Source organism: Leucoraja erinacea, unplaced genomic scaffold (genome assembly GCF_028641065.1).
Source record: "Leucoraja erinacea ecotype New England unplaced genomic scaffold, Leri_hhj_1 Leri_125S, whole genome shotgun sequence".
In the NCBI taxonomy this organism is placed as follows: Eukaryota; Metazoa; Chordata; class Chondrichthyes; order Rajiformes; family Rajidae; genus Leucoraja; species Leucoraja erinaceus.
Genome location: NW_026575517.1, coordinates 165,245 through 175,866, shown reverse-complemented (window position 1 = coordinate 175,866; position 10,622 = coordinate 165,245). Strand labels below are relative to the sequence as shown.

Below are 10,622 nucleotides of genomic sequence, written 5' to 3'. Positions count from 1 at the left end.
TGTCCGCACTGCCAAGTATCTCAGGGGGAATAATGCAGGATGGTTGGGTATAACTTGGAAAATGAGCTAAAGTCCAGAAATATTGTCTTTTTTTATTTTTTGTCTAGTTAAATGTAGTGTTGGTGTTTTTTTTAATACTGGTTTTAAATGTGTATAAGGGGGGGGGGGGGGGGGGGCGGGGTAAGGGAGAAACCGTTTAAAATCTCTTCCCTGTCCAGGAGACCCGACCTTTTCCCTGTCGGGTCTCCGTTGTCGTTGGGGCCTAGCACCGTGGAGCGGCCTCCAACCTGAACGACCCGTGGGCTCGGGAGACTGCGGAGCTGCGGACTACTCAACATCGTGGGGCTGGCCGGCCTCGGAGCGTGGGGAGCGGTGGTGACTCGCTGCTGCGACTCGACTCCTGGGGCTCGGAGGCTCCAGCAACGCAGCCACAGGTCCGGTGAACTGGGACATCGGGAGCTCGCGGGTCCGGGGGGAGAGAGACCGCTTCCCGGAGCTCCCGCAACGCGACTTCTCCAGCCCGTGTCGCGGGGTTGGAACGACCTGGAGCGGGGACGTACATCGCCCGGCGCGGCTTCATGGCCGTGGGACATTCCAGCGCCCGCCGGGGGCTCCAACTTTGTGACATTTAGACCGGGAGCGGGGCCGTAAATCGCCCGGCACGGCCTAAAATGGCCGTGGGACTTATCATCGCCCACCTGGGGCTTGGATATCGGGAGAGACATGGAGAACAGGGGAGAGAAAAGACTTTGCCTTCCATCACAGTGGGTCCACTGTGATGGATGTTTGTGTGAATTAAATTGTGTGTATGTCTAGGAAATTGTCTTTGTTTGTATGGCTGTGGAAACAGAATTTCGTTTGAGCCTCACTGGGGCTCAAATGACAATAAATTGTATTGTATTGTATTGTATTGTATATTTGTGGTCACATGCACAAAAGCCAATGTTCATCCACACATTCCCTGATCAGCTTACTTGCAGACACTGCCTTACATTGTACAGTGTATTTTCACAAGCCCAGGATGAGCCAAATAACACTGGAGGAGCAAGCATTCCTGAAACGTTAATCTCCCACCACTGGAGCGTGACTTCAATCCATAATCTTCAGGGTAGAAAGCAGAACGAGTTGGGGAACGACAGTGAGAGAGCATGAAAGGAGGAAGATCCACTGAGATAAATCTTGTCCTTGAGTCTTGAACCTTCCGCTTATAACGTTTTATGTCTGGATAAAACAAAATGAGAATGCAATGACGTCTCGTTCTTAGCAACACACAGTTGAGACCAACCTCATGGACCTCATGAAACCTGATGCATTTCCCTTTCCCCCGTCTCTCAGTCTGAGGAAGGATCTCGACCCGAAACATCACCTATTTCTTTCTCCAGATATGCTGCCTGTCCAGCTGAGTTGCTCCAGCTTGTAGTATCTATCATAGACTTAGGGGCCCTCTGTTCACTGTGCTTGTTGGCTGAGGCTTAATAAGGATGGATGTAATGCCGAGGCTTTATAAGCCACTGGTCAGACCGCCTCTGGAGTATTGCGAGCTGTTTTGGGCCCCATATCTGAGGAAGGATGTGCTGGCGTTGGGAAGGGTCCAGAGGAGATTTACGAGAATGATCCCAGGAATGATTAGGCTAAGATATGATGAGCGTTTGATGGCACTGAGCCATATCCTCCGAATAAAAGGACATACCATTAGAAAAGAGATAAAACATTTCTTTAGTCAGAGGGTGGTGAATCTGGGGATTTCATTGCCATGGATGGCTGTTGAGGCCAAGTTAAAGCATATTCTTAAACTGGAGATTGACTGATTCTTGATTAGTTTGATGTGAGATTATTGACCAGAGTCGTTCACTTGGTTTCTCTCTCCACAGATGCTACCTGACCTGCTGAGGAGTTCTGTGTTTCCGGATGAAGCTCCTTACCTCAGTCATCTCAATCTGTGAGGATTCGGTGGTGAAATTCTTGTGCTTTTTGGTCAACCATTTCCGACATTCAGTCGCCACCTTCAACGAAATGGGAATATTTCAACCCATGGAGAAAACTTCCAACCGTTCAACGCGCTTTGTCCCAAAGTCAATGAGAGTTCACACTTATCCAGTGGCTTCTGCCGTTAGCATCTCCTTGGGATCACTCACTCAGGAGCGAGTCTCCAAGATGCTTCCTCTTCTTGCCAGCTCCATTGGGGTTGGCCTGTCCACCGTGACAGGGTCGTGATTCTCTGGATCCCTCTTCAGTTACAGAGTTGTTCAGCAGAGAAACAGGCCCTTCGGCCCATCCTCTCCATGCTAACAATCAAGTAACCATCAATACTGATCCCATTTACCCACACTTGGCCTGTAGCCTTCTATGCCTTGGCACTTCAAGTGTTTGTGTAAATGTTGTGAGAGTCCGTGTCTCCACTGTCCCTCAGGCAGTGGCTCCAATCTCCAACTATGAGTGAAAACATTCTTCCTTATATCCATTCTAAACTTCTGCCCTCCGATAACGGACATCTCTGCTGTGAGGGAGATTTAATACTATCCTTGCCCCTGATCATTTTGTACACCTCTCTCAGTCCCCCCTCAGCCCTCTACGCCCCAAGGACACAAACCCAGTCTCCACCCATAACTGAGACTCTCCACTCTGGGCAACGTGTTGGTGAATCTCCTCTACTCCACCTCCAGAGCAATCATGTCATTTCTAGACTGAGGTGACCACAACTGGAGACAATGTTCTAGACGTGGCCTCACCAATGCTTTATAAAGTTGCCCCATACCATCCTTTCACTTATATTCTTTGTCCCAGCCAATGAAGATGGCAAAGTGTAGCCATCTTTCTCACCCTACACACCTGTGCTGTGACCCTCAGTGGACTAAGGACTTGTACATCAAGGTGTCTCTGTCCCTGAATACCCCATAATTCATGTGTATCCTGCCATTAAGAGTCATAAAGAGTCATACAGTGTGGACACAAGCCCTTCGGCTCAATTTGCCCACTTCGACCAACATGTCCCATATACACTGGTCGCACCTGCCTGCGTTTGGCCCATAACCCTCTGAATCTGGCCTATCCATATACCGGCCTACTTGTTTCTTAAACCTTGCAATAGTCCCTGCCTCAACTATTTCCTCAGGCACCTCGTTCCATACACCCACCACCCTTTGTGTGAAAATGTTACCCCTCAGATTTGTATTAAATCTTTCCCCCTTCACTTTAAGCCTATATCGTCTGGTTCTTGATTCCCCTACTCTGGTCAAGAGACTCTGTGCATCTCCCCAAACAACTTCTCTCATGATATTGTACACCTCTATCAGGTCACCCCTCATCCTCCTGCGCTCCAAAGAATATAGTCCTAGTCTGCTCAAACTCATCCAAAAGTACAGTCCCCCAAGTCCTGGTAACATCCTCTCCGAAAACACATCACACGTATCGTAAATTCCATCTGCATTTGGTCTGCCAACCTCAGGAGCTGATCAATATCTGTCCATAGCCTGAGACTACTCTCCTCACCATCCAAAACACCACCAATTGGCTTCAAAATGTAGTGGGAGCAGGCTCTTGGAAAACCTTCCCAGAGAGATGGAGAGCTTCTGGATCAGCATGGGGTGAAAGGTGATCGAGGGTCAATAGAAACATAGAAAATAGGTGGAGGAGTAGGCCATTCGGCCCTTCGAGCCTGCACCACCATTCAATATGATCATGGCTGATCATCCAACTCAGTATCCTGTTCCTGCCTTCTCTCCATACCCCCTGATCCCTTTCGCCACAAGGGCCACATCTAACTCCCTCTTAAATATAGCCAATGAACTGGCCTCATCTACCTTCTGTGGCAGAGAATTCCACAGATTCACCACTCTCTGTATAAAAAATGTTTTTCTCATCTCGGTCCTAAAAGGCTTCCCCCTTATCCTTAAACTGTGACCCCTTGTTCTGGAACGAAGGTGGGAGATCACAATTAGATCAGCCTGGTCGTAGTAAATGGCGGAGGGAATGAGAAGGAGCAAGTGGGCGATTCTTGCTCCCAGTCCGTGGGTCATTGAAAGACTGTGTGAACATTGACCACAGAGTGCAAAGAGCAGCATCACAGGAGGGAAGGCTTCTCTGCGGAGGTTCTCCTCACCTGGCGGTTGAAGACGCAGTAAATGAGGAATACAAACATCCCCTGCAGACTGTTGATGATGGTGAACAAGGAGGACAACACCATGGTGCTCTCATCCACCTGGAATATTCCCAAGATCCAGGTGCTTCCCAAAACAAGCATCCGTGCGGCAGCCTTCAGGGTCAGGGTTCTGTGCACAAGGAGGGAAGAGAGCAGGTCAATGGGAACATCATCATGAAGAAATTGATCCTGACTTAAGGGGCGGCACAATGGTGCAGCGGGTGGAGCTACTGCCTCCCAGCGCCAGAGACTCGGGTTTGATCCTGACCTTGGCTGCTGCCTGTGTGGAGTTTGAACGTTCTCCCTGTGACCACGTGGGTTTTCTCTGGATGCTCCTGTATCCTCCCACACCCCAAAGATGTGTGGGTTTATAGGTTAATTGGAAATTGTCCCAAGTGTGCAGTGAGTGTAGAGAAAGTGGGATGACATAGAACTAGTGTGAATGGGTGATCAATGGTCAGCATGGAGTCAGTGGGCCGAAGGGCCTGGTTCCAAGATGTAACTGTAAACTAATCCAGCTTCCCTCCCTACTTCCATTGTCACCATGGTCAGAGACCAGCGCCGTGGCCAGAGACACACCCTGGGACCCTGCCATCCCTCAGCCCACTCAGTCACCAGCTATCACATTTGCACCATTGCCTGCATTTCTGGTCACCAGATCACAGGAAGATTGTGGTGGATTTGGAGAGGGAGCAGAAAAGATTCACCTGAATGCTGCCAGGATTAGAGAGTTTGAGCTATAAGGAGAGTTTGGAACAACTTGGAATGCCTTCTCCAGAATGTCGGAGGCTAAGGGGTGACCTGATGAGCAGTATATAAATTTATGAGGGATGTCAATAAGGAAGATGGATACTTTCTCAGGGTGGAAATCTCACATACCAAAGGGCTTGGCTTAACGCACGGAGGGTGAAAGTTAAAGGAGATTTGAGAGGTTCATCAGAATGCTGGCTGGATCAGAGAGTTTTAAAATGAAGGTGAGGTTGGACAAACTTGGATTGTGTTCACCTGAACGACTGAGGCAGAGCGATGAGCGATAAAAAAACATAAAATTATGAGAAGCAAAGATAAGGTGGGTAGATGGACAGAAAATGCTGGAGTAACTCAGCAGGACAGGCAGCAGCTCTGGAGAGAAGGAATAGGTGACGTCACCCATTCCTTCTCTCCAGAGATGCTGCCTATCCCGCTGAGTTACTCCAGCATTTCCTTTCTATCTTCAATTTAAACCAGCATCTGCAGTTCCTTCCTACACAAAAGGTGGGTAGAGTTTTATTCTCAATGGGGGAAAGGTCAAATGCTAGAGGGCATAGGTTTAAAGTGTAAGGGGGAAAGATTAAGGGAGATATGAGAAGCAAGTTGTTTTTACACAGTGATGGGTGCCTGGACTGCGCTGCCAGGCCAGATGGTGGCAGCAGACACCATGGTCATATTTAAGAGACATTCAGACATGCTCTTGAACAGGCTGAGGGTGGAGAGATATGGCCCACACGCAGGCAGATGGGATGCGTTGCAATGTTGATCGTGGTCAGCACAGACATGATGGGCTGAAGGGCCTGTTGCTGTGCTGTGCCGTTCTATGTTCTTTGCTCCACATACCTGGTTTCTTGGAGCTTTGACACTTCCTTGTTGCGTGAAGCAAAATGTTTCCTCAATAGGCAGAGTGTCCAAGCTAGCAGCACAGTGTTGACCTGGAGAGGGAGAGAAACAGTCTCCTGAGGCAGGCATTCTCCACATCCCACACGCAATTCCCTCTGATGCCTTCCATTCTCTCCCGCTGCCACGTGCCTATCCATGTGCCTATCTCAACCACTCTTAAACATCATCACCTTATCTGCCTCCACGACCATCCCTGGCAGCGCATTCCAGGCACAGACCACTCTCTGTGCAAAATAACAACCCACTCACCTATATAACTAAATCTCATCTTGACCAGTTCCTGTCTGCGCTGTTTATTGATTTTAGAAAGAACGCTACCCTATATCGCTATAATTTTTGGCCATATTACTCACAGTCCTCCTCCGCTGAGGCAGCCCCAAGGATTTTTTGGGCCGACAGATAGCACAATGGGCTAAGAGTTTGGCTGGCGACCGGAAGGTAGCCGGTTCAAATCCCGCTTGGAGTGCATACTGTCGTTGTGTCCTTGGGCAAGACACTTCACCCACCTTTGCCTGTAATGGAATGTTACGGCGGCAGGCGCGGGCACACCGCGACGCCCTGTGTCTCCCTTTCAAGGGAGATGCTAAAAATGCATTTCGTTGTCTCTGTACTGTACACTGACAATGACAATAAATTGAATCATTTCATTTCATCATCATTTTCTGATCGAAGGAAAATAAAAAAGTTATGAGTGTTTAAAAAATCTTGAGATCAGTTCATTGGTGCTCTCGCCTGTCAATCACCATTACGAAGGTAACATCCCTTCCGGGGGGGGGGGGGGGGGGGGGGGGGGGGGGGGGGCAGGACTATAAAACCCTGGATGCCTGGACGTGTGTCAGACACTCTGGAAAATCTTGAGGGAGAGGCCACAACTGTGATTCTCAGCTGTGAATCAACTGAACTGTGATTGCAATGTACTTGCAATAAATGATTTGTTATCCCTAAATGAAAATGAAATGAGCTGTTTGGCCTGCCATGTGCTTGAAACTGCAACGGAAATGCAAATGAAATGAAAATGCAACAAGCTCTTTGGCCTGCCCTGTACTTGAAACTGCAACGGAAATGGAGAAGGAATGAAAATGCAACGAGCTGTTTGGCCCGTCCTGTGCTTGAAACTGCAACGGAAATGGAGGTGACATGAAAATGCAATGAGTGTTTGGGCCGCCCTGTGCTTAACACTGCAACGGAAATGGAAATGAAATGGAAATGCAACAAGCTGTTTGCCCGCCCTGTGCTTGAAACTGCAACGGAAATGGAGATGAAATGAAAAAGCACCAAGCTGTTTGGCCCACCCTGTGCTTGAAACTGCAACGGAAATGGAGATGCCGTGAAAATGCAACGAGCTGTTTGGCCTGCCCTGTGCTTGAAATTGCAACAGTAATGGAGATGACGTGAAAATGCAATGAGATATTTGGCCTGCCATGTGTTTGCAACTGCAACGGAAATGGAGATGAAATGAAAAAGCAATGATTTGTTTGGCCAGCCCTGTGCTTGCAACTGCAACGGAAATTGAGATGACGTGAAAAAGCAATGAGCTATTTGGTCCGCCCAGTGCTTGAAACTGCAACAAGCTGTTTGGCCTGCCCTGTGCTTGAAACTGCAACGGAAATGGAAATGACATGAAAATGCAGCAAGCTGTTTGGTCTGCCCTGTGCTTGAAACTTCAATGGAAATGAAAATGACACGAAAAAGCAACGAGCTGTTTGGCCTGCCCTGTGCCTGAAACTTCAATGGAAATGAAAATGACTCGTAAAAGCAACAAACTGTTTGGCCTGCCCTGTGCTTGAAACTGTAACGAGCTGTTTGGCCTGCCCTGTGCTTGAAACTGCAACTGAAATGGAAATTACATGAAAATGCTGCGAGCTGTTTGGCCTGCCCTGTGCTTGAAACTGCTACGGAACAGGATATGACATGAAAATGCAATGACCTGTGTGGCCTGCCCTGTGCTTAAAACTGCAACGGAAATGGAAATTACATGAAAATGCAACGAGCGGTTTGGCCTGCCCTGTGCTTGAAACTGCAACGGGAATGGAGATGCCATGAAAATGCAATGAGCTGTTTGGCCCGCCCTCTGCTTGAAACTGCAACGGAAATGGAGATGACGTGAAAAATGCAACAAGCTGTTTGGCCTGCCCTGTGCTTGAAACTGTAACGGAAATGGAAACAAATTGAAAATGCAACAAGCTGTTTAGCCTGCCCTGTGCTTGAAACTGCAACAAGCTGTTTGGCCTGCCCTATGCTTGAAACTGCAACGCTAACAGAAACGATGTGAAAATAAAACAAATTGTTTGGCCTACCCTGTGCTTGAAATTGCAATGGAAATGGCAATGAAATGAAAATGCAACAAGCTGTTTTGCCTGCCTTGTGCTTGAAACTGCAACGCAAATGGATATGACACAAAAATGCAACGAGCTGTTTGGCCTGCCTTGTGCTTGAAACTGCAACAGAAATGGAAATGACACAAACATGAAAAGAGCTGTTTGGCATGCCCTGTGCTTGAAACTGCAATGGAAATGGAAATGACACGAAAAGGCAATGAGCTGTTTGGCCTGCTCTGTGCTTGAAACTGCAACAAGCTATTTGACCTGCCCTGTGCTTGAAACTGCTACGGAAATGGATATGACATGAAAATACAACGAGCTGTGTGGCCTGCCCTGTGCTTGAAATTGCAATGGAAACGGAAATGACATGAAAATGCAATGATCTGTTTGGCCTGCCCTGTGCTTGAAACTGCCACGGGAATGGAAATAACATGAAATTGCAATGCGCTGTTTGGCCTGCCCTGTGCTTGAAACTGCAACGGAAATGGAAATGACATGAAAATGCAACGTGCTCTTTGGCCTGCCCTGTGCTTGCAACTGCAACGGAAATGGAAATGACATGAAAATGCAACGCGCTGTTTGGCCTGCCCTGTGCTTGAAACTGCAATGGAAAGGGAAATTACATGAAAATGCAATGAGCTTTGGCCTGCCCTGTGCTTGAAACTGCCATGTAAAAAGAAATTGTAAATATGACATCTACACAACACGTAACTTAAGATCATCTTTCGTCCACATACAGACTAAACAGTATGTTAGTAGTCACTGCCTCCTGTCTGTTACCGAACTGTGTAGCATAGAAAGTAGGTGTTAATATAAATCATACAGTAAGGCGCGGTTAGTGATGCTAACCTATATATGATTGGTTGTATGCATAAACCAATCTACATCCTCCCCCCTTAAAGAGTGAGTATAGTGAGCACCCATGCTATTAAACAAATTCGCCATATCTATCAGGCGGTCTATTGATGTGGCCCGAACGTGTACAGACCAAATCCTCCCCTCCTTCACCGAAAAGATTAGAGGGAGGGGGTGAACCCGGAAGCGAGAAAGCCGCGGGAGAGGCTTGTGGTGGCCGAAAGGGGAAGTATGCAGGAGGGGTAATCCCGTGGTTAGTCATGGCTGCTGCTCGTGGAGGAGTATGGGACATGCGAGGAGTATGGGGCGTGCAGGGAGCGGTAGAAGGTTCGGCAGTGAACGGCTGGAACTGAAGCGGTGGAGCATAGGGTCCTGCTGGCGGCGGACGGGGTTCTCGCACAGCAAGCACATGTTGATGACTTCTGCGATAGACTGTTCCCTCATAGTTCACAAGGTAAGATCGAGGAGCGTCAGCTGTGCCGACAACAGTAGCCAGATGGGAATGTCCACTGGTAGTTTGTAAACGAACAACCTGTCCCAGCAGTAGAGGCAGGAGGGGTTTGCATGATTTGTCGTGCGACCGTTTCTGATTATCGTGTTTCTCCTGAATACATTTTTGGATTGAAGCAGTCTTCAGCACTTGAGGTATCAGCTTTTGCTGAGCAATCGGAATCGGAGGTCTTGTTGTCCTGGACATCAGTCGCTGGGCTGGTGATCCCAGGGTCCCGTCTCTGGTAATGTTTCTGAGGTTCAGGAGATCAAGGTAAAAATCTGAATTGGCCAGGCGTGATTGCTCCATCAGTTGTTTAGCGCTTCTGACAGCCCGTTCGGCAAGTCCGTTACTCTGTGTGTACTCAGGGCTGCTCGTGACGTGGTGGAAATTCCATCGGTTAGCAAAGAGCTTGAACTCGTGGCTGGTAAACTGTCTTCCGTTGTCGGTCTGCAAACGGACGGGTGGCCGAATGGGGAGAAGTGTTTCTTTAATTTTCGGATGACCATCTCAGATGTGATGGAGGTCAGGAGTTCGAGTTCAAACCAGTTTGAAAACGAGTCGACGAGGACGAGGTAGTGCTTACCGTGCCATTGGAAGATGTCTGCTGCCACCGACGTCCAGGCCAGGGCTGGTGGAGGTTGTTGCAGTAGGGGCTGCCTCTGCTGGTGTGTTTCAAGACTGTTGCAGGTGGGGCAAGAGGAGATACGGTCCCGTATGTATTTGGCCATCCTAGGCCAGTAGAACAGGTTCTGTGCATGGGTCAGTGTAGCATCGACTACCGGGTGACCGCTGTGCGCCTCATTGTAGTATTTATCATGCAATGATGAGGGGATCACGACTTTGTGGCCCTAGACTATGACACCGTCCTGTATGACCGGTTCATCGCGGACTAGGAAGAACAGCTGCACCTCTGTTGGTGCGCTAGAACGCCTGTCTGGCCAATCCCTTTTGATCACTGATGAGAGTATTTGGAGGGTGGCGGCAGCGGCAGTATGTTCGGCTAGGCTGTGTATTTGTTTAGTAGGAACGAAGTCAATGCCAAGGACCATAAGCTCTTCCTGTTCATAGGAGTGTCGTTCGCAGGATGCTCGAGGTGCACGAGATAGAGTATCCGCAACGTGCATGCCGTACCCTTTTTGTAAACAAGGGTGAAGTCGAACGT

The 10,622-nt window shown here is 48.6% G+C and overlaps 1 protein-coding gene across 1 annotated transcript in view; it reads right to left on the bottom strand.

The window, feature by feature from the left end:
* Positions 1-218: 218 nt before the first annotated feature.
* The window catches only part of LOC129715574 (adhesion G protein-coupled receptor E1-like), a 37,233-nt gene continuing 26,829 nt past the window's right edge, over positions 219-10,622 (bottom strand). Inside the window, exons 11-14 of the mRNA XM_055665446.1 lie at positions 5,732-5,823; positions 4,100-4,268; positions 1,923-2,003; positions 219-1,221 (exon numbers count right to left, since the gene is read on the bottom strand). Coding sequence (XP_055521421.1) covers positions 1,216-1,221; positions 1,923-2,003; positions 4,100-4,268; positions 5,732-5,823 — 348 coding nt within the window. The 3' untranslated portion in view covers positions 219-1,215. The remainder of the gene's footprint in view (positions 1,222-1,922; positions 2,004-4,099; positions 4,269-5,731; positions 5,824-10,622) is intronic.